The sequence below is a fragment of the Dipodomys merriami genome, unplaced genomic scaffold, assembly GCF_024711535.1.
Source record: "Dipodomys merriami isolate MVZ:Mamm:240054 unplaced genomic scaffold, mDipMer1.0.p SCAF_137, whole genome shotgun sequence".
Classification (NCBI taxonomy): Eukaryota; Metazoa; Chordata; class Mammalia; order Rodentia; family Heteromyidae; genus Dipodomys; species Dipodomys merriami.
In genome coordinates, this window is record NW_027202682.1 from 2,397,589 (window position 1) to 2,424,436 (window position 26,848).

Genomic DNA, 26,848 nt, shown 5'->3' on the forward strand with positions numbered 1-26,848 from the left:
AGGAAACCCAGTTCCTATTCCTTCCTGTGGTAGTGGTTTTGAAAAGTCAGGCTGTGCACGCAGTAGAAAACTCACGCAGGAGTGTGCACAGTGACCCCCTAGACTCTCCACTCCTCCCCCCACCCCGCCCCCAGATCCTCCAGAGAGATCTCCAGATCGTCTGCCTCTCCCCAGCCTCATGCAGTGGAACAGGTCCGTCAACCAGCTTCGGTCTCTGTCCCGCTGCGGGCAGTGCTGGTTTGGAATTCTCCGTGACTTGTCCAGACAAATTGGATCCTTATAGGCGTGAGCCACCAGCGCTCAGCTGAAGTTTTCGTTTTGATAGTACTGGGGTTTCAACTCAGGGAGTCATACTTGCTAAGCAGGTATTCTACCGCTCGAGCCGTGCCCCAGTCCTTTGTGCTTGATTTGGGGGATAGGGTCTTGCATGTTTGCCTAGGCCAGCCTCAGACCTTGATCCTCCTGTCGGCGCCCCCCAAGTGGCTCAGATGACAGACACGTATCTCCAGGTTTTCTTCATCTCTTAAGCCCTCATTTAGTGACCACTTCTCCTGGGATCACCTGAGCCCGCGGCAGCCCCTCTTTCTTTGGAGCCACGCCTGCGCTTAGCAGCTGTGTTTCCAGCTTAGATATGAAGGTACCACCTCAGGCTTCCTGTTCCCCTGGGGTGGCTGGTGGCTTTATGGTGTTGGGGACTCACTGGTCCTTGCGTTACCAGAGCCTTACATAGTGTCTGGCACCAAGTGGGTCTCTAAAAACGAGTTCAGCGGAGGCTGGCACCGGTGGGTGAGTCGCTCCAGTGATCTCAGCTGCGGAGGAGGCAGAGAGCCAGAGAAACTTTCTTTGAAGCCAGCCTGGGTAGGAAAGTTTGCCACAGGCCAGGTGCCTCTAGCTCACAGGAGGCTGAGATCTAAGAATGGTGGTTCAAAGCCAGCCCAGACAGCAATGTTCGTGAGACTCTTACCTCTCCAATAAAGCATTAGAAAACTGGAAGTGGCGCTGTGGCTCAAGTGGTAGAGTGCTCACCCTGAGCTGAAGAGCTGAGGGACAGCGCCCAGGCCCAGAGTTCAGGCCCCATGACTGACCCCCCCCAAAAAAACAAACAAACAAAAACAGTGTTCTAGACTTCTCCAAAATAACCTGCAAAAAGCAGAGCTAGAGGTGTGACTGAAGTGGTAGAGCATGAAGCCCTGGGTTCAAACAGCCTGGAGCTGTGAGTCCTGACAGCTACTGTGGGGTCTGGGATAGGCCTCCTCAGCAGGCGTGGGGCCCCTCTGGCTGTCTGCCCCCGGCATGTGGTACACTGAGAACCTGCTTCCCAGGCAAGCCCAGCCCCAGGCCCTGGTTTACTGTAGATCAGCCAGAGTCAGAGAACTGTGCACTACCCCCTATCTCTACCGCTCAGACCACCCGTCCAGCTCCAAAACTAGGAGAACCAACCAATCAGGCTGGGTGACTGAGACTCAGGCCTAAAAGCTCAGCTACTCTAGAGGCTGAGATCTGAGGATCTCTTTGAAGTCAACTCAAGAAGACAAACGGGTGAGCTCAGGTAAATCACATCTGTCTTTAAACCTCCAATAAGCCAGAAAAAAAAAAAAACCAGCCAGAATTGGATACATGGAACTGGAGTCCCATTGCTGGAGTACATGAGTGTACATACACACACACACACACATCAGACCTCTTTTTTTTTGGTCAGTCATGGGGCTTGAACTCTGGGCCTGGGCGCTGTCCCTCAGCTCTTCAGCTCAAGGCTAGCGCTCTACCACTTGAGCCACAGCGCCACTTCTGGCTTTTTTTTTTCTTTTTTGCGTATGCAGTGCTGAGGAATTGAAAACCCAGGGCCTCATGCATGCAAGGCAAACGCTCTACCACTGAGCCACCTTCCCAGCCCCTACATCAGTCCTCTTTGCGTCAAACCCTGAAGACTGAGGTCAGCAAGCAGGGGGTCATCCCGCTGACCGCTTGCCCCTCTCTCAGACTGGAGTGATAAGGGATTGGCAGACCATGTCCATCCCTGCCACTTCCTGTGCCGTGGAGTAAGTAGCCCCGCACCACGGGAGGGTAGTATCATTGGGTCCCACATGTACCACATTATATTTATACGAGAGGAAGCCAAAGACCTTAGCTGGGCACCAGTGGCTCGTACCTTATAACCCTAGCTACTCAGGTGGCTGAGATCATAGGATCTCTGTTTGAAGCCAATCCAGGCAGAAAAGTCTGAGTCTCCATCTCCAGCTGACCAGCAGAAAGCCAGAAGTAGAGCTGTGGCTCAAGGAGCCTCGAGTGAAAAAGAACACCCTGGCAAAAACATACACAAAACCACCTGTGATTGTATGGTGGTTCCCAAGCAGTGCACTGCACCGTGATCGTGTGGTGGTTCCCAAGCAGTGCACTGCACCGTGATCGTGTGGTGGTTCCCCAAGCAGTGCACTGCACTGTGATCGTGTGGTGGTTCCCAAGCAGTGCACTGCACCGTGATCGTGTGGTGGTTCCCAAGCAGTGCACTGCACTCGCAATCACTTCTGGCCATGTGCAGGCCACAGGTAGCTCTATCTAATCACAGTGAGAGACAGGCACCGCGTGTCCCGCTGTGCACCTTCATGATGGCGTGGAGGAGGAGGAGGTGTGTGGAAGGCTCGCGCAGGGACATTCTTTTTCTACACTTCCTGATGTTCTCTTGGAGGCTATGGGACACACTTCAGACTTCCTACTTCTCTCTTCCTCTTTTTTTTTTTTTTGGTCAGTCATGGGGCCTGAACTCTGGGCCTGGGCACTGTCCCTCAGCTCTTCAGCTCAAGGCTAGCGCTCTACCACTGGAGCCACAGCGCCACTTCCGGCTTTTTTCTTTTTTGCTTATGTGGTGCTGAGGAATCAAACCCAGGGCCTCGAGCATGCAAGGCAAGCGCTCTACCCCTGAGCCACCTTCCCAGCCCTTATTGGGGATTTTTACTTCTCTGCTCCCCATCTTTCCCTGGGACTTAGGTAAGCTCCCAGGGCCCTCTCCCAACCCCTTCTCTGCACTCATTCCTTTTCCTATGGGGTCTCTGACTTGCGCGTCTAAAATCTCTTCTCAGTGTCTGGGAATCCCCACATCTCAGCCACGGGGACAGTGATGGGCCGGGACTCGTGACCGTGATTGCGAGTCACGAGGAAGTTGCAGTGAAGCAGGAGGCTGCGGTGCACCCTCACAGTCCCGTTCCTGCCCACTCCAAACGCAGCTCCACCTACAGCCCCCACTCAGGCCCGGGAGCCGCAGGGGAAGTGGGCTTGGGTCCTCCCCAGGCCCCTTCGCTGGCCACAAGAGGCCCTGGCTGAGCTCTGGATGGAGGCAGGCCGCAGCTGGGGGGGGCTTGCCGATGGCCCAGGAGAGGCTCCTAACCTTCGCAGGCCTGCTTCCATGTGCACAAAACAAACGGGAGAACTGGTAAGAGCTAGATGTGACCACAGCCCCTCAGTGCTCGACACTATCAGCCTACCAACCCGGATCTAGAGTACAGGAAAAGAGTCTCTGTCTCTCTCTCTCTGTGGGAGAGACTGAGTGGAAAAGGGCAGGAACGGAGGTTCATCCAAAGAATAGGAAGAAGGAAGGGAAGAGAGCTGGAGGCTTCCTGGAGGTGAATTCTAGATTGAGGTGCACCCCCTATGTAAGGAGGAGAAAGTTGGTGCCACTGCTGATGGGGAATCCGAAAGATCAAGAGAGCCCACAGGAAGAGTCAGGACTGCCCGGGGACGGTGCTGGCAGAGCCGGGCGCCGGAGGCTCCTGCCGGCCACCCTAGCTGGGCAGGAGGCTGGGGCGAGAGGATCCAAGTTCAAATCAGCCAGTTAAATACCCAAAAGCCGGAAGTGGCGCCGTGGCCCAAGGGGTAGGGCGCTGGCCTTGAGCTGCAGAGCCGCGGGCAGCGCGCAGGCCCGGAGTTCAGGCCCAGGACACCCCCCCATGAGAGTCCCGTGTCTGTGGGAATGAATGGGTGCCGGGGTGGCGGGCGGGGGCCGCGGGGCGAGGCCGGCAGGAGCGCGGGACCGGCTCTGCCGTCCCGGGACCTCAGCAGCGCCCGGAGGCCGGCGAGGCCTCCAGACCGGGCGGAAGGCCGCGGCGCCCGGGCTCGGCGCCCCCCGTCGGGCCTCTCCCCCCAGGCAGCTTCCCGGCCCACCGCCCAGCCACCGCCGCCCTGACGGCGGGAGTCCGGGGCCAGCTCCGCTCCCGACACGGCCCCGTCGGCTGCGGCCCCGCCCGGGCCGGCGCGCGCTGCCTCGTGGGGCAGGGAGGGCCAGGCGCGGCGGGGGGAGCGGGAGCGCCGCGGCCGCGCGCGGCGGGAGGGGCCTCGGGCTCCCGGCCGGGAACCCCAGCGCCCGCGGCGCCCGGAATCGAACGCCCCGGGCGCCGCGCAGCCGCAGAGAGGGCGGGGCACCCCGGCCCCGCCCCGTATGCTAATGAGGCGCTTCCAGCCCCGCCCCCCCGGGGACCGGACGCGCCCAACGCGGCGGGGCGGGAGGGCGGCGGGGCCGAGCCGGGCCCCCTCCTCCCCCCGAGCCAGAGTCGGGGCGCCGCGCCCGGGGCCGGGCGGCGCGCTGGTCGCGCGGACCGGGCACGCCGACGGGCGCGGCGGGCGTCCGGGCCGCGCGCCCCCCGCCGGCGCGAGGTGGTACGGCCCGCGGGGGCGGGGCCAGGGTCATGTGACGCGGCCCCGGCCGCCATTTTGCTCTGCGGTGTTGGTATTTAGAGCGCAGCGGCGGAGGAGCCGGGTCGCCTTCGCCTTCCGCGCCGCTCGCCTCCGCGCCGCCTCGCCGCCGCTCCCGGCCCGCCGCCGCCGCCGCCCAGCTCGCCCCCGCCCCTCCCGCAGACATGTCCGAGGCCAAGAACCCCGAGTACGCTTCGTTCTTCGGCGTCATGGGCGCCTCGTGCGCCATGATCTTCAGCGGTGAGCGCCGCGGCCGGAGGGCCCGGGGCCGGGGCCGCCCGGGCGGCGCGGGGCCGGGGCCGCGGCTCGGCGGGGCCCGGCGTGACGTCACGCGGACGCGGGCCTCGCCGTCGGGTCCGGGCCGCACGGCCGCGGGCGGGGCTCGGGCCGGGGGGCGGCGGGGCGCCCCGGGGGTCCCGGGCCGCGGCCTCTTCCCGCCCGCCGCCGCCCGGGGCGGGGGTGGGGCGGCGCCGCCGCTGCCATCTTAGCCCGGTGAGGGGGGGGCTGGGCGGGGGGCGCGGGAGGGCGGGCGGCGCGCCGGCCTGCGCCTGCTCCGCACCCCGCGTGCTGCGGCCAGGTGTGAGTGACATCACCTCGGAGGCCGGGGCCGCGGCGGCGGCGGCGGCGGCCCGGGGGTGCCCGCCGACGGAGCCCCGAGCCCCCGAGCCCGTGTCCCCGCCAGAGGTCGCAGCCTGCGCCTCCGGGGCCGTCTGGCCGGCCGGAGTTGAGGGGTCCGTACCCCAAATAAGACAGGTGCTTCCGGTCGGAGCTGGCCGCGATTTCCCAATAGTTGTGTTCTGGCGAATTGATTGGTTGGGAAAGCTGGCGGGGGCCGCGGGGGGGGGGGTCTGGGAGGGAGAGGCTTGCTTGAGGGTCTGTGCTTCGAGGGGGTGCAAGAGTAACGAGGGGTGCCAGCATTTACAGGATTGGGTCTTTGTTCTTTAGGAAAGGCTTCAATTCCAGCCTTAGGAATGAGTGAATGAATGGGTGAATGAATGAATGGGTGAATGAATGACCTTGAGGGGGGCTGACCAGGGAGGGGCTGCACTGGATGAAGAGAAACAAGAGTTCTTGATGGCACCTGCTTCTGAAGTTGGGCCTTGGACAGTCCTGGGGTGTTAAATTCAGTGGAAAAAAAAATTGGCCTTCCTGGGAGGAAAGAGCGTGGGCCAGACCCAAGACCGAGGGATGGAAGCAGGTAAGTCCCAGCTCCCCGGGACTGGTCTGGCCTGGTCCCGGCCTCCTCTGTAGGTCTAGTCCACGGTTTAAAGGGCCCCGCCCTGCCTGCCCCACCCTACCTGGTGGACTGGGGAGGCTCCTATTGCAGGTATGTGGAGGGTTTGAACTCCAAACAGTGCCTGCTGACTGTAAACACCTGTAGGGTGGGGGCTTTGGGGTTCTGGTCTCTTGGAGGCCTCCCCTGCTTGGGCCTGTCTTGCCAGTCATGTGCTGCTGAGTGAGCTTTGCCCTTCCCACTCCCTTTAAGTAAGGGGTCATTTGTGGTGGGAGATGTGGTTTAGACTTCTCCATTCCTTCCAAGACTGGCCTGCACTTCCCACACCTTTGGGCTTCTTGGAGCAGACTGCCATGCATTCCCTTCCCCAGAGGTTCCACTGCTGGGGCCACCTGTGGTTATTGTTTGTGCCTGTCACTCATTAGCATATCTTGGCTGAATTTTTACTATGTGCCCCATATTAGGGAGACATTTGGTGAACAAACAAGATCCCTGCCCATGTTCTATCATAATGATTCCTGCCACCTTGAGTTTGCCCACTAAGTCCTGTTTCTGCACCCAGCTCCCTGTTCCCTTGTCAGGTACCTGAGTGTGCTTCCATTAGGGCTGGCTGGCGGGTCACTGCACACGGCTGAGCAGTATTGTTGGCTTAGGTCTTACCTGCCTGGCACTGGCTCCTGTGGATTGAAATCTGCACATTTTCTTTGGTCTCTGTGTCCTTCCACCCCCCTCCCCCCCCCCCCTCCATATATACTCACCCTGTCGGCAGCCTTTTTCATGGCCAGTTGAGTCACTGCCTTCGTTTCTCTCAGTGAAGCACGACTTTCTGCAAAGCACATCTTCTACTTGAAAAAGTCCCTCTGGCAGCCTCTGGTGTTGCCGCTGGGCCAACTCCAAACTCACCTGCATGCCTTGCACTTGACTGATCTTTTTTTTGGGGGGGGGGCTTGAACTCTGGACTTGGGCACTGTCCCTGTTCTTTTCTGCTCAAGGCTAGCCCTATTCCACTTTGAGCCACAGCTTCTGGTTTTTTGTGGTTAACTGGAGATAAGGGTCTCACGGACTTTCCTGCCTGGGCTGACTTCAAACAGTTATTCTCACATCTCAGCCTCCTGAGTAGCTAGGATTTCAGGAGTGAGCCACCAGTGCCCAGCTCTAAATGAAGTTGACACATCTCGCCTTCCAGCTTCCTTTTTTTTTTTTTTCTTGTGTGTGACAAATATCCTGTTGATTCTTTCTTCATCATGTCTTCCATGAAAGCTGGCAGTTGCTCCTTTTCCGTATTTTCTGTGACTTCCTCTCTTGGTGAGTTCCTGGAACTGCCTTCTGACCCTGCTCTCTCTGCTCCAGTGCATTTGGCGTTGTTGGCAGCACTGCCTCCTGCAGTTCTGCATGCTTGGCCTTTTTACTACCTGCTGCTGCTCAGGCCTGAGCTGGCTTTATCCCTTTTTGCTTGGGGTAGGGGTGGGGGCTCCTCCCTATTTCTCTTTGTTGCTTTCTTCCCTACCCATCCCCCAGCCACATGACCTCTTTGCCTTCCTCTGAGGAAGGCCCCCTGCTCACTTCCTGCCTCTCTTGGCCCCACTATTGGTGTGCTGAGTTCCCTATGTTCAGTCCCCCCCAGCCTGCCTGAAACATGGCCGGGGGTGAGTGCCAGCACTGCCCCTACACATCTGCCATGCAGCCTGACCGGACTGGGAGCTGAGAACATGTACTGCTAACCATAATATGTGACTTGGAGTCATAAGCAGATCATTAGGCTATAATGCTCTCTTGAAGACGGAGCCAAGCAGGAGCTGGAAGTGCTGCAAGTCTCACTGCGGCTGTGTTGGGGTAGCTTGGCGCCGCCCTCCGCCCACGCCTCAGTGAGGACCCTCCATCTTGCTTGTCACCCCACATAGGCCCAAGGATCACTCTGATCTACTCGCCCGGCTCTTCCACCCCAGCCACTTGGTCCTTCCCAGACCCTCATACTGTGTGCCCTCACCCTGTTCTGTAAGTGCTTCTGTCTCTGGGCTATGAGCCCTGAAAAGGCAAGCTCCACTGCTCAGTGCCTGCACAAGTGGGCATCTTTGCTAGCCCAGAGATGAATAAAAATGAGGAGGCATGGCTAGGATTGTCCTTGCCCCTTCTGCCTCTGCCTGTTTTCTGTGTAAAAATCCAGGATGATGATGGCGTGGGTGCCTGGAGGGCACGTAGCCATGAGAACAGCTGCATTTTAAGAACTGAGACAGGGAAACGGATTTCTGGAAGGAAAGCATCATTCCCTGGAGTCCTGCCTCCCTGTCAGGCTGGAACCTTGAGGGCCCAGTGCAGGCAGGGGCTGCCTCTGGAAGGTTTCCTGGCTGGGCACTGTCCCCTTCGGCTTGCCCTTGTCCCTCCCTGGTTATACTTGAAGAAGAGGATGTTGGACCTGTGCAGGCCCTGGGGTCTGCTGTGTAGAGGTGGTTAGGAGCATGCCCCTCCGAGCACCCAGTTCAGGGAGTCGTGGGAACTTGGATGACTTTAGAAGTGCTGGCCTGTAGGACAGGACTTACAAGGTCAGCTGATCCTGAGGTGAGGAGGGGCTCTGTCCGGGTGGCTCTACATCTAGACCACTGAGAGGCTGAGAGTGCTGAGGACTTGGGGTACAACAGAAGGCTCTCAGAGTCTCGCAAAGTGTCTGGAACCCCAGCTGTCTTAGAGCTGCCTGAAGTCCTGGCAGCAGCCTGGGAATGTATCCTAGGGAGCAGGAGCCCTGTGCGGATGAGGCGCTTTTGGAAAGGAGAGGTGGGCCGGGGTGGGGGTCTGCCTGTGACCCCCCTGCTCTGCCGGGTACTCGGCTCCTCCTGTGAGTGGGAACTGGGGGAGCCGTCCTGGGGCTGCACGCTGATCTGGGCTCGCCTCCCTTCCACAGCCCTGGGTGCTGCCTATGGCACGGCCAAGAGCGGCACCGGCATCGCCGCCATGTCTGTCATGCGGCCGGAGCTGATCATGAAGTCCATCATCCCCGTGGTCATGGCTGGCATCATCGCCATCTACGGCCTGGTGGTGGCGGTCCTCATTGCCAACTCCCTGAATGATGGCATCACCCTGTACAGGTGAGTGTGGGCCCGGCCGCCGCCGTCTGCCGTCTGTTCCTTGGCAGGGGCCGGGCTGAGGGCCTCGTGTGTCTTTTCTCCACAGGAGTTTCCTCCAGCTGGGTGCGGGCCTGAGCGTGGGTCTGAGCGGCCTGGCGGCCGGCTTCGCCATCGGCATCGTGGGGGACGCGGGCGTGAGGGGCACCGCCCAGCAGCCCCGGCTGTTCGTGGGCATGATCCTGATCCTCATCTTCGCGGAGGTGCTGGGCCTCTACGGTCTCATCGTGGCCCTCATCCTCTCCACAAAGTAGCCGCGCGGAGCCACCGGCCACCGACTCCGATGTAAAGACCACCCCTCCTCATTCCAGAACGAACAGCCTGACACATGCACGGGCCGCCGCCCCTCCGTAGTTGGTCTTGTAAATGCGCAGTGTCCTAGTGCCCATCGTCCGTCGCCCCGCCTGGCCCCCGCCGCCCCGTGCTGTGGACATCTGGGCCCACTCCTCCCACCCAGGTCCCTCCGCGCCACCTAGAGTGCTGTGTATAAAGTGTTAGGGTCGTCATTCTTCACTGGATGTTATTTATGAAGCCCCGCCCGCCCGTCCCCGTCCCCGTCCCCGCCCGCCGGCGGCGCCGCCCCGCAGCCCCCTTAGTACCGTGTCCCGTGGTTCCCGCGCCCCGGACTGCTTGGGCGGAGCCGGCGGGGCCGCGTCCCGTCCCGGCCGCCGGCCCGCGCCACGCTGTGTCCAATAAAGTTCTCGGATGTGACGCGGTGTGCGTGCGGTCTGCTGTGTGCTGCGCGCGCAGGGGGCGGGCGGGGCGGGGCGGGCGCCGCGCGGGCCGGGTCACGTGCTCCCGCGATCACGCGGACCGGGTCATGTGACGGCAGCTCTCCAGCTGGCGGTCACGTGGCGCGGGCGGCTCCGCCTCGGGCCGCGTCCGAGGTGCGGCGGCGGCGGCGGCGGCCGGGTCCCCCCTCACCATGCGCGGCGGGGAGTCGGCGCCGGCCCCGGTGCTCCAGTTCACCAACTGCCGCATCCTGCGGGGCGGCGAGCTGCTCAGGTGCGGGCCGGGCCGGGGGGGCGGGGAGCGCGGGGGCCCCGGGCCGGCCCCGACGCCCCGGCAACCCGCCGGCCGGCCTCGGCCGCTCTGTCCGCAGGGAGGACCTGTGGGTGCGCGGGGGCCGCGTCGTGGACCCCGAGAAGCTGTTCTTTGACGAGCGGCGCGTGGCCGACGAGCAGCGGGACTGCGGAGGCCGCATCCTGGCGCCCGGCTTCATCGACGTGCAGATCAACGGTGCGGCTGGGCCGGGCCGCGGGCCGGGGCGCGCGCCGGGCTCCCTCCGACCCTCTTTTCTGTGGCCACAGGTGGATTTGGTGTGGACTTCTCCAAGGCCACGGAGGACGTGGGCTCCGGGGTCGCCCTGGTGGCCCGGAGGCTCCTGTCCCACGGCGTCACGTCCTTCTGCCCCACGCTGATCACGTCCCCGCCAGAGATTTACCACAAGGTGAGGTCAGGCTGCCCGCGCCGGCCCGCGGGGCGCCCGGGCCCCAGCTCCTCGCTCAGGCCCTCCCGGCGCGGCCCCTGCGCGCTCCGGCCCGGCCTCCCCCCTGGCCTGGCCTTGCCCCCGGCCTCGCCTCCGCCCGCCTCCCCTTGGCTTCCTCCATCCACCGTGGGCCCCTGGTGTCTGTAGCTGTCCCGCACTTGCTGTTCGCATTCCTGTCACACCTCGCCACTGCTGGCTGGTGCTTCCGGGCTGCCTGGGATAGCAAGGTCGCTGACTTTCTGCCTTTTTTTGGCCTGTATTGAGGCTTGAACTCAGGGCCTGGGCACCGTCCCTTAGCTTTTTTGCTCAAGGCTGGCCTACCATTTGAGTTCTAGCACCACTCCCCCTCCTTCCCCCCTTTGGTGATTCATCAGAGGTAAGAGGCTCCCAGTCTTTCCTACCTGGTCTGGCTTCAAACCTCAATCCTCAAATCTCAGCCTCCTGAGCAGCTGGGATTACAGAGGTGAGCCACCAGCGCCCAGCCTCTCCAGGGACTCTTGCTTGAGACAACCATTGTCTCTGGTCTGGTTCTTCCTCCCTAACCTGTCTGTGGCTTGTGACTCAGGTGAACACACCTTGGGGACAGAGCTGCTCCCTGGAGTTCTTGGCCACCCTCGCCCTGATCCTCTCCAGAAGAACTTGTGTTGTGACCGTGGGTGACATGCACCCCGCGTCCTTACCCTCAGTGTTTTTTTTTTCGTAGGACACAGATATTCTCACTCATGCCCGCAGCATGGCTGGCAGGATGCAGAGCTTGATGCTGTTAGGTGATTTTAACAGATCCTGCTCATTCGTGTCTCATTCGTGCCCTAGCCACTTTTTCCTCAGTGCAGGAGCAGTGTAGGCTCTGGGTGCTACCTGTGGAGCTCTGGCTGGGAGATGTGGGTGTGGTGTGGGCTCTGGGCTTGGTCCTGCTCTTCTGACTTCTTGTGTCAGCAGGAAGACTTGGGACTACCTTACTCCTTTCTGAGTGTCGGTTTCCTCAGGCCTGAAGGGAGCATAATTAGTTTCCATCTTATGGGAAGCTGGGGGCTCAAAGCCCGATGCATGGTACATACTAAACACTTAGAAGATGTTAGATAGAGATGTCTTTCTGAGAACTTCTTGCCTCATAGTCAAATGTCAACAACCTGTAGCTCTTGTTTTGCTGCAAGTGAGCTGCTTCTCCCAGTCTCTGGCTTACGTCAGTGTGATTCCAAGATAAGATTCTGTGTCTCTTCCCTCCAACATTTCCTCCATACTCTGCAGGCACATTCCAGCAAACTGGGTGTCCTCTCTCCTGCCCCCTTTCCTCCTGCACCGCAGCTAGGCATGCTGCTGCAGTGGGTCTGACCTGCACAGTGCAGGCAGCCAGCTGATTCTTCCTTAAATTTTCTTCCTAGTACCCACTGCTGTCCAGGTACCTAATAGACTCTCCTGACAGACTCTCCACAGACTCCACAGACTGACTAGGAGAAAGGCGGCAGAAGGCAGGCAGCAGACTACTGATGGTGGAGATCATGGAGGGCTTTGATGTGAAAACTTACTGTCAAGCCATTTTAGAATCCAGAGGACACTGAGCAGGTGTGGTAGAGTATGCTTATCCCAGCTGAGTGAGGCATTGGCAGGCAGGTCTCCATCTTACCCAGGCCTAAAAGCAAGAGCTTTTTTTTTTTTTTTTAAAACAAACAAACAATTTAGCCGGGCAACGGTGGCACACACTTGTAATCCTAGCTACTCAGGAGGCTGAGATCTGAGGATCTCGATTCAAAGCCAGCTACTTTGCCAGAAGTTACTTTGTTCTGTGGTCCCAGAGTGGTTGGATGACAGCACCTGCTGTTGGTCTTGAGTCCACCTCCTTCCCCCCCGCCCCCCAGCCCTGCCCTTTGCTATCCTTCCAGGAGTCCTGTCCACCTGTATTCTCTTCTTCAAGCCTATTTCACTTTTATAATTAATATACATGTCTACAGTGTATGGGTTTCATGGTGATATTTCTATACATGCACAGTTTGAACAGATTCACCTGTTTCAGAGTCCCTTATCTGTGGAATCAAGATCGGACCCCAGTGTCCCTCTGCTTGTTTATTATCCCAGCTGCTTTCCTGCCTTAAATGTGCCCCAGCCCGTTCCCTCTGCTTCCAGCCTATGGTTTATCCTGCTTTTTCTCTCACTCCCTCGCTCTCGCTCTCTTGCTCTCTCGCTCCCCCTCCCCCTCACTGATACTAGCATTTGAACCCAGAGCATCATGCTTGCTAGGCAGGTGCTCTACCACTGGAGCCATGCCTCCAGCTGTTCTGTGTGCTTCGTGTTCTTATTCTGACTTTGAAGTTTTGTTCCATGAAAATTTAGCCTGGTTTATTTTTTTATACTGGTACTGGGGCTTGAACTCAGGGCCTGCGTATTGTCTCTTGTTTTTTTTCTCTTAAGCCTGGCACTGCACTTGAGCTACACCCCCATGTCCAGACTCTGAATTGTTAATTGGAGTAAAGAGTCTCATGGACTTTCTTGCCTAGGCTGGCTTTGACCCTAGTTCTCAGATCTCAGCCTCTTGAGTAGCTAGGATTACTGGTGTGAGCCACTCCTAGCCAGTCTTTCTGTTTCAGGCCCTATCTTGTTTCTCTCAGGGGAAGGTCAGAATGATGCCTCTCTCACCTGCTTGCTACACTAGCCCAGAGGAGTTGCTTGGACTAGAGCTTGGTTCGAGTAATAGAGCACATTGCTAGAAAGCTCAAGGCTCTAAGTTCAGTCCCTGGGTATACAAGTGTTCTCACACACACACACAGCCTTACCTATTACTGAGATAAGCTGTATCTCCAGTCTTTGGGCTTGTGAAATCCAGGACTTTGATCCTCCACGGATCACGTTGCTTTCTGAAAACCTATAGACTCTTTTTTCTAGAAGTTTCAGGGCTGGATGCTTCAAGGATAGGGATGTCTGTGTGTGTGTGTGTTGCTTTTGGCCTTTGGCTTGGTTTTCTATTCTGGGCTTTTGCTGGCTCACCAGGGCAAGTGCTGGACTCTGGACCACTGAGCTGGGGTCCTGCTAGCCTGCCTGGCTGTGTGTCCCTTGAGCTTTTTCCTCTGTGACAGTTGTCCTCTGGGGGAGCCCCGTGGTCTATGGTTGGTGCCTGGCTGTGTGTCCCTTGAGCTTTTCCTGTGACAGTTGTCCTCTGGGGCCCCGTGGTCTATGGTTGGTGCCTGGCTGTGTGTCCCTTGAGCTTTTTCCTGTGACAGTTGTCCTCTGGGGCCCCGTGGTCTATGGTTGGTGCCTGGCTGTGTGTCCCTTGAGCTTTTCCTCTGTGACAGTTGTCCTCTGGGGGGCCCCGTGGTCTATGGTTGGTGCCTGGCTGTGTGTCCCTTGAGCTTTTCCTGTGACAGTTGTCCTCTGGAGCCCCGTGGTCTATGGTTGGTGCCTGGCTGTGTGTCCCTTGAGCTTTTCCTGTGACAGTTGTCCTCTGGGGAGCCCCGTGGTCTATGGTTGGTGCCTGGCTGTGTGTCCCTTGAGCTTTTCCTGTGACAGTTGTCCTCTGGGGGGCCCCGTGGTCTATGGTTGGTGCCTGGCTGTGTGTCCCTTGAGCTTTTCCTCTGTGACAGTTGTCCTCTGGGAGCCCCGTGGTCTATGGTTGGTGCCTGGCTGTGTGTCCCTTGAGCTTTTCCTGTGACAGTTGTCCTCTGGGGCCCCGTGGTCTATGGTTGGTGCCTGGCTGTGTGTCCCTTGAGCTTTTCCTGTGACAGTTGTCCTCTGGGGGCCCCGTGGTCTATGGTTGGTGCCTGGCTGTGTGTCCCTTGAGCTTTTCCTGTGACAGTTGTCCTCTGGAGCCCCGTGGTCTATGGTTGGTGCCTGGCTGTGTGTCCCTTGAGCTTTTCCTGTGACAGTTGTCCTCTGGGAGCCCCGTGGTCTATGGTTGGTGCCTGGCTGTGTGTCCCTTGAGCTTTTCCTGTGACAGTTGTCCTCTGGGGGCCCCGTGGTCTATGGTTGGTGCCTGGCTGTGTGTCCCTTGAGCTTTTTCCTGTGACAGTTGTCCTCTGGGAGCCCCGTGGTCTATGGGCCTCCGGCAAGCATGCCCCCCCCTCCCCCACCCCACTGTCTTTCTTGCTGGCTCCCACTTTCTGGACATTTTTCCAAGCTTTTTATCTTCCAGATCAGTTCTTGGGTTTCTCGCTTGCATTTTTTTTTTTAACTGTAAAAAGCTTGTTTTCCCTTCCTCTCTCCCTTATCCACCAATGTTTTGTGTTTTTTTTTTTTTCTTTTTCTTTTTCTGGGCATAGTACTGGGACTTGAACTCAGTACTTGGGTGTGATAGGTATGAACCACTTGAGCCAGCTTTTTGAGCCACTTTTTTGTTTTATTTTTCAGATAGGATCTTGAGTCTTTTGCCCTGGATCAACCTCAGAGATCTTCTTACTAATGCTTCCTGAATGTCTGTGGGTAGAGGCAGGCTTTTCTTTCCTTTTGTTTTTTTATTTTTTATTTTTTTTGCCAGTCCAGGGGCTTGAACTCAGGGCCTGGGCACTGTCCCTGAGCTTCTTTTGCTTAAGGCTAGTGCTCTACCACTTGAGCCACAGCACCACTTCCAGCTTTTTCTGTGTATGTGGTACTGAGGAATGGAAGCCAGGGCTTCATGATGCTGGGCAAGCACCCTATCACTAAGCCACCTTCCCAGTTCCTCCTCCTTTTTTTTTTTTGGGGGGGGGGGCGGGTCGTGGGGCCTGAACTCTGGGCCTAGGCACTGTCCCCCAGCTCTTCAGCTCAAGGCTAGCACCCTGCCACTTGAGCCACAGCACTACTTCCGGGTTTTTCTTTTTTGCTTATGTGATGCTGAGGAATCGAACCCAGGGCCTCATGCATGCAAGGCAAGCGCTCTACCACTGAGCCACCTTCCCAGCCCAGCTTTTTGTTTTTTTTGGTCCAGTCGTGGGGCCTGAACTCTGGGCCTGGGCGCTGTCCCTCAGCTCTTCAGCTCAAGGCTAGCGCTCTACCACTTGAGCCATAGCACCACTTCGAGTTTTTTTCTTTTTGCTTATGTGGTGCTGGGGAATCGAACCCAGGGTCTCATGCATACAAGGCAAGCGCTCTACCACTGAGCCACCTTCCCAGCTCCTCCTCCTTTTATTTAAATCAGTGCTGGGGATTCATCCCAGAGCCTTGTGTATGCTGGGCAAGTGGTCTACCATTGAGACGTATCCCCAACCCCAGATTCTTGCTTCACAGGGGTAAGACTGTTCATGATGGCTCTGTCCGCGGCCTCTCGGTGTCTGTTTCTCTTATCGGGCTGTTTCTTTCCGTCCGGCCTGGCTGTGTGCTGTGTGTGAGGCAGGCTCTGGCTGGCACTGGGAACATCCAGACCAGAGGATGGGGTTGCAGGTCAGCTCCCCTGGGTCCTGTCCCCTGGGAGGATGGTCACCAGGCCTGCCTGGTGACTACCTCTCCATCACCTGCTTCCCAGCATGCCTCACGCCGGCTGCCTGTGGCTTCCTTCGGCGGGGCGCCATGGGAGCAGGAGCTCCTGAGGTTCAGCTGCTGTCTGACAAGGCTCCATTGTCCTTCCCTCGTCCACTGCTCAGGGTACCTCAGGCTGCAAGGGCTGGGTCCCCATCTGCGCAATGTCTGCCTGTCTAGCTCCCACATTCTGCCTGTCCCGCCCCGTTCCTTTCTCTGTCCCTAGGTTAAGTATCTTAATCGCCTCTCACTTTAGTTAGTGGGGGGTTCCAGGAAGGGGCCCAGCCCAGCCACCATCCTTGCCCAGGGCCTGCCAGAGCCGTGGGTTCCAGGATGTCTCCATGCCCTAACCCCGCTGGAGGGACATGTGCGTGGGGTCCCCCGGGACCACCCTGATGCCGTATCGGGTGTGAAGGGGTGGGGTCTAGCCTTTACCCATCTGTGCTGATTCCTCTGGCCTTCACCCCTGCTCACGTCCTGCCCTCTCCCGCCTTCACCCCTGCTTTGTGATCTGTAGCTCAGGGAGGCCATTGTCACTGCGGGGTCTCACCCCGACACTCCCCCCCCCCCCCCCCCCCCCCGCCATGCAGGAGCCCCATGCCTGCTGCCGCCCCTTCCGCGTCTCCTCCCTTCCTGCTCCTGACGGCCCCATGGCTGTGGTGGAACACCATAGGGGGAACCCGTAGGGCCCGGCCGGGGTCCCAGGCCTGTGACCTGGGGGCTCTGCCGCCGGCCGGGCTGGGGGGGACGGAGCGGTAACAGCTGGTTCCCCCCAGGTCCTTCCTCAGATCCCCGTGAAGAGCGGAGGCCCCCATGGGGCCGGCGTCCTCGGTGAGTGGCGGGCCCCTCCCCCTCAGAGGATGGCAGGGAGGCGGGCAGGCAGGCCTGAGGGTCGAGGGCCGGCGCTGGGCGGGTGGGGGTGTCTGCTGAGCCGCCCTGTCCCCTTCAGCAGGGGTGCACCTGGAGGGCCCCTTCATCAGCCGGGAGAAGCGAGGGGCACACCCCGAGGCCCACCTCCGCTCGTTTGAGACGAACGCTTTCCACGATGTCCTGGCCACCTACGGGCCCCTGGACAATGTCCGAATCGTGACGCTGGCCCCGGAGCTGGGCCGCAGCCATGAGGTCATCCAGGCCCTCACCGCCCGGGGCATCTGCGTGTCCGTAGGTGAGTGGGGGGGGGCGCTGGGGCCTGCGGGTGGGGCTGGCACGGGACGCCCCGCAGGGCCCCTCACCCAGACACCCCCACACAGGGCACTCGGTGGCTGACCTGCAGGCCGCGGAGCAGGCGGTGCGCAGCGGGGCCTCCTTCATCACTCACCTCTTCAACGCCATGCTGCCTGTGAGTGCTGCCCCCGGGCGGGGCTCCCCCCTTCCCCCCTCTCCCAGCTCACCCTGCCCTCCCCCTGCCAGTTCCACCACCGGGACCCCGGCATTGTGGGGCTCCTGACCAGTGATCAGCTGCCCCCCGGCCGCTGCATCTTCTACGGGATGATTGCCGACGGCATCCACACGAACGCGGCCGCCCTGCGCATCGCCCACCGGGCGCACCCCCAGGGTGAGCAGCGCACGTCCTTGCGGGGCGGGGGGGGGGGGGGCGGGACAGCCAGGTCCTGAGCGTGCCTCTCCTCCAGGGCTGGTGCTGGTCACTGACGCCGTCCCTGCCTTGGGCCTGGGCAATGGCCGCCACACACTGGGGCAGCAGGAGGTGGAGGTGGATGGGCTGATGGCCCACGTGGCAGGTGAGTGAGCGGTGTGCCCGTGAGGACAGCCCCGAGGCCTTCTGCTGGGGTGCGGGAGACCTTCGTACCCCTTGCCTGCTGCTCCCCCACTCTGCAGCCCCCCACTGAGTCTGGCCCCTTTGCTCTCAAGGTACCAAGACCCTGTGTGGCAGCATCGCCCCCATGGACGTGTGTGTCCGCTATTTTCTGCAGGCCACAGGTACGTGGCCGGCTCTGCCACCCGTGCAGTCCAGAGGGGAGGCTCCGTGGGGCCAGGAGCCGGCTGCTGGAGCTGGGTGATGGCAGCGAAGCCCTGGCCTCGGGAAGAGCGGCAGCCCTCAAGTTGCGCACGGGAGGGCCACGGCCCAGTGCTGTTGTGGCCACTCCAGGGGCAGGGCTGGGGGCAGTAGAGCAGGTGCAAGTTGCTTTTCCAGGGCTCCAGGGCAGCCATGCAGGGGCCTTCTGGGGGCGGCGAGGAGGGGGGCACCCTGGCGGGTCCTGGAGGCTGCGGCATCGGGTCTCAGAGCAGACAGGCTGGGGACACGGGGCCGCGGGAGGAGCCACCTGGGCATCAGGAGACAGATGACAGGGGTGGCATGGTCACCAACTCTAGATTGGGGGCAGAGTGCAGGCCACCAGGCTGGTGGAGGTAGGTAGGCCTAGGGATCACTTCTTGGCATTGGGGGGGGAGCAGGCTCCCCAGGGCCAGGAGGAGGCAGAGGGGCTGGGACGTGTTTTGTCAGGGAAGAGCAGAGCCGTGTCCTTGGTGGGCAAGGCTGGGCCTTGCTAACCTGCTGTGGGAGCCCTGGGCCACCCCCTCGCCCCAGTCCTGAGCCCGGGAGCTCGTGTGGTCACCTGCCCCGCGTCCCTGAGCAGGCTGCAGCGTGGAGACAGCGCTGGAGGCCGCATCCCTGCACCCTGCCCAGCTGCTGGGTCTGGACAAGCACAAGGGGAGCCTGGAGTTCGGAGCTGATGCAGGTGAGGCCCCACTCCAGCCGGGGGGGGGGGGGGGGGGGGGGAGGGGGGGAGGGGGGAGGGGGGAGGGGGGAGGGGCGTGCTGGCAGTTCCTGCCCAGGCTCCTGGCCAGCCTGCTGCCACCGCCTCTTGGGCCCCTTTCCCAACAGCCACGCTTTCTGTTGTCTGAGTGAGGGCGGTGGGTGGCAGGGAGCACTGTCCTGGGATTCCAGCGGGAGGAGCCGCAGCTCTTGGTTCCAGACCTCTGGAGGGCTGATGCGCCAGGCACCGGTGGTGGTCCTGGGCCTTGGCTCCCCATTGGGCACACATGGGGGCATGACTTTGTGGGAACAGCCCCTCCCCACCGTCTCCCCTCCTCTGACTCCATCGCAGACTTTGTGGTGCTCGACGAGGCCCTCCGTGTCCAGGCCACGTACATCTCAGGAGAGCTGGTGTGGCAGGCGGAAGACGCCAGGCCGTGACAGAGGGCCCTGGCTGGTGTGGCCCCAGTTGGGTGCTGGCAGCTGGCAGGGTGGGTGCCGGGGAGCTGGTCTCCAGCCCTGCCCTGGTCTGCAGCCACCCCCGGGGGGCAGCGGTGTGGATAAACATGCAGCCAGCAGGACTTGCCTTGTCTGAGTGGTGTTTGCATCTGGTGCTGGGCTCCTGGCTGCTTTCAGGGCAGCCTGGGGCCTCGGGGGAGGTGTCGGGCTGGGGCCCTGGGGTTGGGGGGGCCCTGGGGTTGGGGGGGCGGGGGGCTGTCTACTGCTTTCTGAGCCACAGGAAGATGCCAGGCGGGGAAGAGGGAGAGCACACTGTTGGAGGACCGTGGGAAGGGGCCGGAGGACAGCGGATGGTGTGCGACGTGTATTCGCTGCCCCTGGGCTGGGTGGGCCTCCCAGCCCTGGCACTGGGGTCACTCAGCAGCAAGGACCGTGGGTGGTGGCCTGGGGACCCCTGGGCCTCTCGCCCTGCCCCCTGACCTGCCAGCCCCCAGCGTCCAGCTGGCTGGCGAACAAGATGCCACTCCCAGGGGACCTTCGCTCCGCAGCCCGGCTCCTGACTGGCCGGGCTGGGGTGACGCGGGCTGGGGTGCTGCTCGGCCGGGGTCACTCGGGCCAGCACCAGACTGTTCTCCCCACTTAGCTGCACCCTGGCCCGGGGGGGCGGGTCACGCTGACTTCCTCATCTGGGGCTCGGGGCTCACGGGTGGTTTCAGGTGGACTGTCTGGGTGCAGGGTTACAGACAGACGGCCGGCCGGACGCGGCCGTGTGCGGCTCCTTTGAACAAACGGTCCCGGGGTGCGCAGTGATTTAAGAATTGGGCCTCGGTGCGGGTGGAGCCGGGGCGGCCTGGGGCGCGGGGCGTCTGCGGGGCTCTGGGCCCGCTGTCAGCCCAGGACGGCGGTGCCGGGTGCAGAGCGCCTGGGCGGCCCCCGAGCCTGCACCCCAGTGCTGCGTGCGCGTCCTCCTGTCCTGCAAGAACCCCGAAGCTGGGTCACCCCGGTCCCCATCCAGGGGCCGCCCCCCGCGCGCCTCGCTCAGCTCAGGGCGAGCGCCACAGCGCCACTTCCGGTTTGTCTGGTGGTTTATTGGAGTAATGAGTCTCAGGGACTTTCCTGTCGGGGCTGGCTTCGAGCCCGGATCCTCAGATCTCAGCCTCCTGAGTAGCTGGGATGACAGGCGGGAGCCACCAAGCCCGGCCCAAGCGCTGGAAGTGGCCCGCGTCGTGGCGCCCCTCCCCTTCCCTTGCTTCCCCACCCCCACCCCCACCCCGCCGCCTTTCCTGGCCCTGGGGCGGCGCGGAGGGCGCAGGTCCGCGCGGGGCCTGGGCTGGGCTGGGCGCGCGGCGATCCCCGGTGGCCGAGCCGGCCCGCGCGCGCGCCCTGGCGGCCACCCGGGGAAACAGCGGCCGCCTTGCCGACCGCGGTTCGGGTCCTTTTCCCCAGGAGCCCTTGGCTCCCAGGGGCCCCGGGCTGGAGGCCCCGGCTGGGGGGTGGAGTGGGGAGTGCGGGCCACCGCAGAGGCGGTGCTGCTCGGGCTGGCTTCGGACTGCGATCCTCAGATCTCAGCCTCCCGAGTAGCGAGGATGGCAGGCGGGAGCCACCGGCGCCTCTGTGATCTCACAATATCAGGTCAAGGCACACGGTCCTTGAAGGTGACCCTTCAGCCATAACAGAGACTGGGGCTGAGAAGGGACAGAGAAGGAAATCTCGCAGCTCCCTCTAGCCGACGTGCGATGACCTGCGCCAGGCCGGGTGAGACCATCTTCCCTAGCATCCTTCATCCCGGGGTCTGCCTGCCTCTCCAGGTGCCTGGTGGGGCCTCGCCCGGCCTTGCCTGCTGGCAGTCTTCAGGGCCCAGGAGGGCTGAGCGCCGGCCTCCCTCGGCCTGCCCCTCCCTTGCCCCTCTGCTGCCTCCTCCACGGCTCTGGCTTCTGCTGCTCCCGGGCTCTCCTCATCTACTCACACTCTCTGTGTCTCTGAGATTGCTCAAGAACCATGTGACTGTGTCGCAGCAATGGGCTTAAGCAAGAAAAAAGCAAAGCAAAAGAACCCAGATCACTCTCCAGTCGAAGTCAGCCTCCACTGTGGTTGCCTGTGTTTTGTTCTTGTTCTTTTGCACTGGCTTTACTTACACCGGAGTCTGGAAATGTAGATCACAGGTAGAACTCTTCCCCAGCACGCGCAAGGTCCTGGGTTCCGTCCTCAGCAAGTTGTACACGTGCTTATGTTTCTAGGAGGAAAATCGTCAGGGGCTGTTACTTTTCTTGGTATTGTTGGGTTCAGGGTCTTTGTAGCCTGGGCTGGCCTGGAATTTGTGACCTTCCTGCATTAGCCCTTTGAGTGCTTGGTTCTCATTGTGTGTGTATATATATTTACTGTATATATGCAGTATATTTGGGAATTATTTTTGTGTCTGTTAGGAAAGAGATTGACCCACACGAGTCCACAAACATTTATCCCATCCACAAATGGACTATCACTCATCGCTTCGGTGAAGTCTTCTGCACCCTTCACAGCTGAGGAAGCGAGCAAGCGAATGTCAGGAGAGTCAGGTGCTAGCGGTTCATGCCATTTAGGAGGCTGAGATCTGAAGACAGAGGTCCAAAGGCATCTCCAGTCGTCAGCAAAAAGCCCGGACTGGTGGCACAGATCAAGTGGCATGGTTGAGCCTTAATGCAGAAAAGGTGGAGGGAGCCAAAGCCCGAGGCCTGGCTGCAGGCCCACCCCCGGCTACGTGCAGAGTGTGACACGGATGGCCGTGGCCATCGCAGGACAAGGCTATGGCTGCCCCCCGGGCTGGTCCACGACTGGCGGCCTCAGGGGCCCCGCCGGCAGCTCTCCTACAAGCTGCAGCGCTGCCCGCTCCTGCCTCAGTTTCTTCATCTGAAAACTGGGCAACAATATCGCCGATGCTTTCAGACCTCAGTAACCACGACAACACCCGCAAGGGAAGGAGATGGGAGAGACGTTCAGGACGGGCGGAGGCGCTCAGCCCACTCAGAGCCCTCCGCGAGCTCGAGCGCAGCCCCGCCGCCGTGGCGGCTGTGACCTTGGCGGGCGGGGGCGCGCACGCTCGCGGGAGCCTCAGTTTCCAGGACTGCGAGCCCAGATGACAGCTCGGCGCGGCCCCGCCCGGCCCCGCCCGGCCCCGCCCCGGGGCTCCGGATAGGCTCTGGCCGCGTTCCCCCCTCTCCGGGCGGGCCGGGCCCCAACCCGGAAATGCAGCTCCGAGGCGAGGGCGTGGCCCGCAGGGACCGTGGCGAGCGACGGTAGGCCTGGCCAATAGGCGCTGGGCGTGGCGGCACTCGTGCGGAAGTCCCGCCGTGCGTCGCGCGGGGGCGGGGCGGCGCCGGGGGCGGCGGGCGGCGGGGCGGGCGCAGGATGAGGGCGGCCATTGCTGGGGCTCCGCCGCGGGGAGGAGGACGCTGAGGAGGCGCCGAGCCGCGCAGCGCTGCGGGGGAGGCGCCCGCGCGAAAGCGAGGCCCATGGCCAGGACCACCAGCCAGCTGGTGAGCGCGCGGCGGCGGCGGGGCTCGCCGGCCCGTTACCTGAGAGCGCGGCGGCCGCCGGGGTCCGGCCGGGCGGGCCGGCCCGGAGCCGCGGGCCGGGCGGCGCCTCACCTGTGGCGGGGCCGGCGGGTCGGGCGGCGGGCGCCGGCCCGGGGCCCGGCCGGGCCGCGGCGGGGAGCGCGGGCCCGGGCTGCGGCGGGCGCCGGGCGGCCGGGGGCGCTGACAGGCGCGCAGGGCGGGGGCGGCCGGGAGGTGTCACCCGGCCGGGCGGGGTGGAAGTGCCTGGAAAGTTTGTTTTCGGCCCTGCGCGGCCGGGAGCCGGGCCTCGGGGCGCACCTTGCGGTCCCGCCCGCCGACGGAGCCGCGGCCCCGGGGGCTTGGCGGGGTGGCGGGCGGCCCCGCGTCGAGACTCGATGGGGGTGGTCTGCGGGCCGGGGGGCGCCGTCCGTCCGTCCGTCCGTCCGCCCGGCCGTGCGGGAGCCCCTCCCGCCCGCGGCCGGGCTCGGAGGCCCCGCCGAAGGGAGTGTGAGTTTGACAGGGAGGAGGGGTTTCGGGGAGGAAAACAACACCAACCACTTGTTGGGTGAAATGTTTCCATGTTTTCTCTGCGTTGCCAAAAGTATCCTCCGTGTTGTTGTTGTTTAATTTAATGTTTGTTTTTCTCCTGTTAAGTCCTGGAGTCTGGGTTAAGCACGAATTATCCCTCTTGTGCGTTGTGAAGTGGATGGATGGCAGAAAAACGTGAGGCAACAAGCAAAATTGGGTTCAAAAGCTCTGGGCGTGATTGATGTTCAGCGGTAGTGTTTGTCTAGCATGCACTGGGGTTCCCTACCCAGCTCTGGGGGCCGGGGGGGGGTTGGTGGGGGGGAAGGCCGGGTGGAGGGCAGGGAGAGGGCAGGGAGGCAAATCTCTGCTTTGAAGGAAGAACCCAAGAAGCTCACTTGGGCTATTATCTTCCAGGATGCGGCTTTGTGGTGGCAGTTCTTCATGTTTTTGGAGGGTCATGAGCCTTGTTGAGAATCTGAGGGGGTGCCGGGTTCCTCCTCAGAAGTCTCCAGTCAGTTACAATGAGTTTTCTTGTGTGTGTATACGTGTGCGCATGTGTGCTGGTACTGAGGCTTGAACTCAGGGTCAGGTGCTGTCCCTTAGCCTTTTCACAACGGGCTGGCACTCTACCACCTGAACCACAGGTCTACTTTCAGCTTTTTGGTGTTAAGTGGAGATAAGTCTCTGAACTTCCCTGCCCCAGGCTACTGGCCACACTGAGACTCCAGGGTCCCACTACACTGAGTTTTCGTTATTGCTTCTGGAGGCTCTTGAGCCATTGTAGCTCTGCCATGGACTTCAGGTTACAACCCGGTGTTGTAGAGGTGGGTGATAATTAATCCAGGGTCTTAAAGGCGGTCCTGTCCAGTTGAACAAAATACAGTGAAAGGCAGAGGAGATGTCCTTTGACTATTGGAATGTGCAGTGTGTGTGAGGCAGATCCCCTGGGATGCCTGGGTTAGCACATAGAAACACAAATCAGGCTGCTGGCCAGCTCCTGGAGGCTGAGGTGAATGTTTATATGTGCACTCGCACATAGTGATGCTGTTGCACTGCAAGGTGTGCCTTTGACGGGGTCCACAGGAAGTGGGAAGAGCACACTTTCCTTCTCAGGGCCTTAGGTTCTTGAATATTATGGACATTTGTCATGTGCAGTTTGCTTTCTATTAGACAGCTTTTTTTGCATAAAAACACTGAACTCCAGTGAACAAAAGAGAGAGGGTAAAGGAGAGACTTGGGGTAAGGAAGCACCAGGGACTTAGTCACCTACACATGGGTGAGAGCATGCCATATTCCCGTCAGTAATGCAGACGTGGGCCCCCAATTAGATTTTCACCTGAGGTATGCACAGTTCCAGTGGAGTTTACTCTGGAATGCTGCCACTGTATAAACCCCCATTCCAATGCACTTTCCCATGAGTTGTGTGTGTGTGTGTGTGTGTATTTTGTGTCTTGGGGCTTGAACTCAGGGCTTGAGCCACTGTCCCTGAGCTTCTTTTACCTAAGTCTAGTACTCTACCACTTGAGCCACAGCACCACTTCCTGCCTTTTCTGTGTATGTGGTACTGAGGACTAGAACCCAGGGCTTCATGCATGCTAGGCAAGCACTTTACCACTAAACTACATTCCCAGCCAGTCCCAACCAATAGAGAGGGCAGTATGAGCTGGGAAGGTAGAAAATGGTCTAGTTTGATCTTTCCCAAGAGTTGGAGGCTGTATGTCCTATTTATTGAGCCTTTCATTTACGTCAAACACTTTGCTATGTAATTCATTTATAACATATTGTGAGGGAGACCCATTTTACAGGTGGGGAACCTGGAGGGAGAGGTTAAATCCCTGTTTCACATTAGCTGAGTGTGATTTGACAGAAACTCCAATGTCACCCTGCCTCTTACGTGAGAAACCCCCAAGAGAAGGTCTTCCCAGGCAGTTCAGCCCAGCACTTGGCATAAAGATGTCCTCAGTGCTACTGCCCACTTCAACTCCAACTTCTTTGGAGTTGAGCTTGAGTATCTTCACTACACTGGGACAGGAGGCGCGTCTTCACATGGAAGGACAGCACACACATATCTTTGGGCAGATGGTTGCATTCTTTGACCCCTGGAGCCTGTTTCAGCTCTGTGCTGTCAGAGAACAGCTGTTTGGAAAGAAACTGTGGTTTGTCCTCATTGTGGGCTGATTATCTGGTTTAGAACCCTTCTTTTGGAAAAAGGAAACAAGCATCAGTTTTGTCAGAAGGAGAAATGGGGTGCTGTCAGAGCAACTCCCCGTACCTTCTAGGGTACTTTATCTTTTACAAGGGTGCTGCATCTGAAAGGAAAGTCAGGGGGTGAAGTGTCTCATGATTGTCACACCTTCTTGACTAGCTTTTCCCTGCATGCTTGCCTAGCATGGAGCATGATACATTTCTGTCCCCAGTGACACCCACCCCAATAGTAGTTACTAAGCTGGCAAGAGAAGGGTCTCATATGTTCTGTGTTTTACCAGAAGCCTGTGTAGAAGTCGGCCTGAAAGATACCTTGTGTCTTCAGGGCCCTTCTTGGCCTCTAAGTTGCCTTTAGCACAGTTTTGTGGAGGAGGAGCAGGTGGTTCCTGGACATGTGCCCCTTTTTTCCTGCTGGTCCTGGGACTTGAACTCAGGTCCTGTGCTCTGGTCTCTGAGCTCCCTCGGCCCACCTGCCAGGGCTAGCATCCTACCACTTGCCATAGCTCCACCTGGCCTTTTAGTGGTTAATTGGAGATCAGAGTGTCATGGACTTTTCTGCCTGCCCTGGCTTTGAACTCCTATCCTCAGATCTCAGCCTCACGAATGAGGCATGAGCCATTGGCACCTGACTATGTGTACCTTTTTTTGGGGGGGGGTCCAGTCGTGGAGCTGAACTCTGGGCCTGGGCGCTGTCCCTCAGCTCTTCAGCTCAAGGCTAGCGCTCTACCACTTGAGCCACAGCACCACTTCCCCCTTTTTTTCTTTTTGCTTATGTGGTGCTGAGTAATTGAACCCAGGGCCTCAGGCATGCAAGGCAAGCGCTCCACCACTGAGCCACCTTCCCAGCCCCTATGTGTGCCTTTTTTAATCTGTGTTCTCGTGGTCTGAGCACCGGAGCCAGGGTTGGGGTGGTTCTGAGCATGGAGTTGGGAAGGCTGTGTGACACTGGTCCGTGCTGCAGATTCAGGATGAGCGTGGCCGGTCTCATCTAGGTGATGTGTTGGGATGGAGGAGAGTGGTCCCCGGCTGTGCCTTCCCCTTCTCATGGAGGGCCTTTTGTGGAGGGATTTGGACAGAACCCCTGTGTTTTTCAGCTCTCTGAGGTCAGGTTGGTGTTGAGGAACACTGGGTGCAGGCTTGACTCCCTTAGCAGGTGTGAGGCCCAAGCCATGGGGTGTGCTCCAGGCCTGCCCGCGGGTGACAGGTGGTGCTGGGGTGCACAGTGCAGTTGTTTGAAGTCAGGTTCAAAGGGCAGTACGGTGTGTGTGGGGGGGTGCTGGCATGGAAACTGTAACTTTTAGACATATATTGCTCAGGTCTTAGCCATACATTCTTCTGTGACTGGATCATATTCTTCATTTGTTTGGTGTGGTGCCAGGACTTAAAAAAAAAAAAAAAGCTATTTGAATGTTGTGAACAGGTTGTGTGTTCAGTCTCCAGCTGCTAGATTGTAGGCAAAGTGCATGTTCTCAG

At 60.2% G+C, this 26,848-nt stretch overlaps 3 protein-coding genes across 5 annotated transcripts in view; all 3 read left to right on the forward strand.

Moving 5' to 3' along the window:
• The first annotated feature begins 4,702 nt into the window (after nt 1-4,702).
• On the forward strand, nt 4,703-9,744 carry LOC138825460 (V-type proton ATPase 16 kDa proteolipid subunit c). Its single transcript, XM_070020056.1, has 3 exons — nt 4,703-4,923; nt 8,814-8,997; nt 9,083-9,744. The coding sequence occupies exons 1-3, from the start codon at nt 4,848-4,850 to the stop codon at nt 9,285-9,287; spliced, it is 465 nt and encodes a 154-aa protein (XP_069876157.1). The 5' UTR covers nt 4,703-4,847; the 3' UTR covers nt 9,288-9,744.
• A 141-nt stretch (nt 9,745-9,885) lies between these two features.
• Nucleotides 9,886-19,234, forward strand: LOC138825318 (N-acetylglucosamine-6-phosphate deacetylase). Its single transcript, XM_070019719.1, has 11 exons — nt 9,886-10,038; nt 10,136-10,272; nt 10,344-10,483; nt 16,717-16,771; nt 16,893-17,105; nt 17,191-17,279; nt 17,351-17,495; nt 17,572-17,679; nt 17,810-17,878; nt 18,535-18,636; nt 19,006-19,234. Exons 1-11 carry the CDS (start codon nt 9,959-9,961, stop codon nt 19,092-19,094), a joined length of 1,227 nt encoding a protein of 408 aa, XP_069875820.1. The 5' UTR covers nt 9,886-9,958; the 3' UTR covers nt 19,095-19,234.
• Nucleotides 19,235-20,794: 1,560 nt separating this feature from the next.
• The window catches only part of LOC138825461 (3-phosphoinositide-dependent protein kinase 1), a 65,506-nt gene continuing 59,452 nt past the window's right edge, over nt 20,795-26,848 (forward strand). Inside the window, exon 1 of one of the 3 annotated variants that reach the window (XM_070020058.1) lies at nt 20,795-20,867. Coding sequence is in view for 2 of the 3 variants with exons in the window: in XM_070020057.1 (XP_069876158.1) it covers nt 22,601-22,624 (24 nt within the window). In the remaining variant the exon portion in view is untranslated. Of the gene's footprint in view, nt 20,868-22,482; nt 22,625-26,848 lie in introns of those variants that run through there. The other 2 variants (XM_070020057.1, XM_070020060.1) reach the window with 2 other exon arrangements.

What these genes read in the sequence shown, in the direction of transcription:
- LOC138825460 (XM_070020056.1), top strand. Translation starts at nt 4,848, where the DNA reads ATGTCCGAGGCCAAGAACCCCGAGTACGCTTCGTTCTTCGGCGTCATG. An exon ending in GTGCGCCATGATCTTCAGCG is followed by an intron (nt 4,924 to 8,813) that starts GTGAGCGCCGCG and finishes TCCCTTCCACAG; the next exon opens with CCCTGGGTGCTGCCTATGGC. An exon ending in GATGGCATCACCCTGTACAG is followed by an intron (nt 8,998 to 9,082) that starts GTGAGTGTGGGC and finishes TTTTCTCCACAG; the next exon opens with GAGTTTCCTCCAGCTGGGTG.
- LOC138825318 (XM_070019719.1), top strand. Translation starts at nt 9,959, where the DNA reads ATGCGCGGCGGGGAGTCGGCGCCGGCCCCGGTGCTCCAGTTCACCAAC. An exon ending in CCATGGGGCCGGCGTCCTCG is followed by an intron (nt 16,772 to 16,892) that starts GTGAGTGGCGGG and finishes CCCCTTCAGCAG; the next exon opens with GGGTGCACCTGGAGGGCCCC. An exon ending in GCTGATGGCCCACGTGGCAG is followed by an intron (nt 17,680 to 17,809) that starts GTGAGTGAGCGG and finishes TTTGCTCTCAAG; the next exon opens with GTACCAAGACCCTGTGTGGC.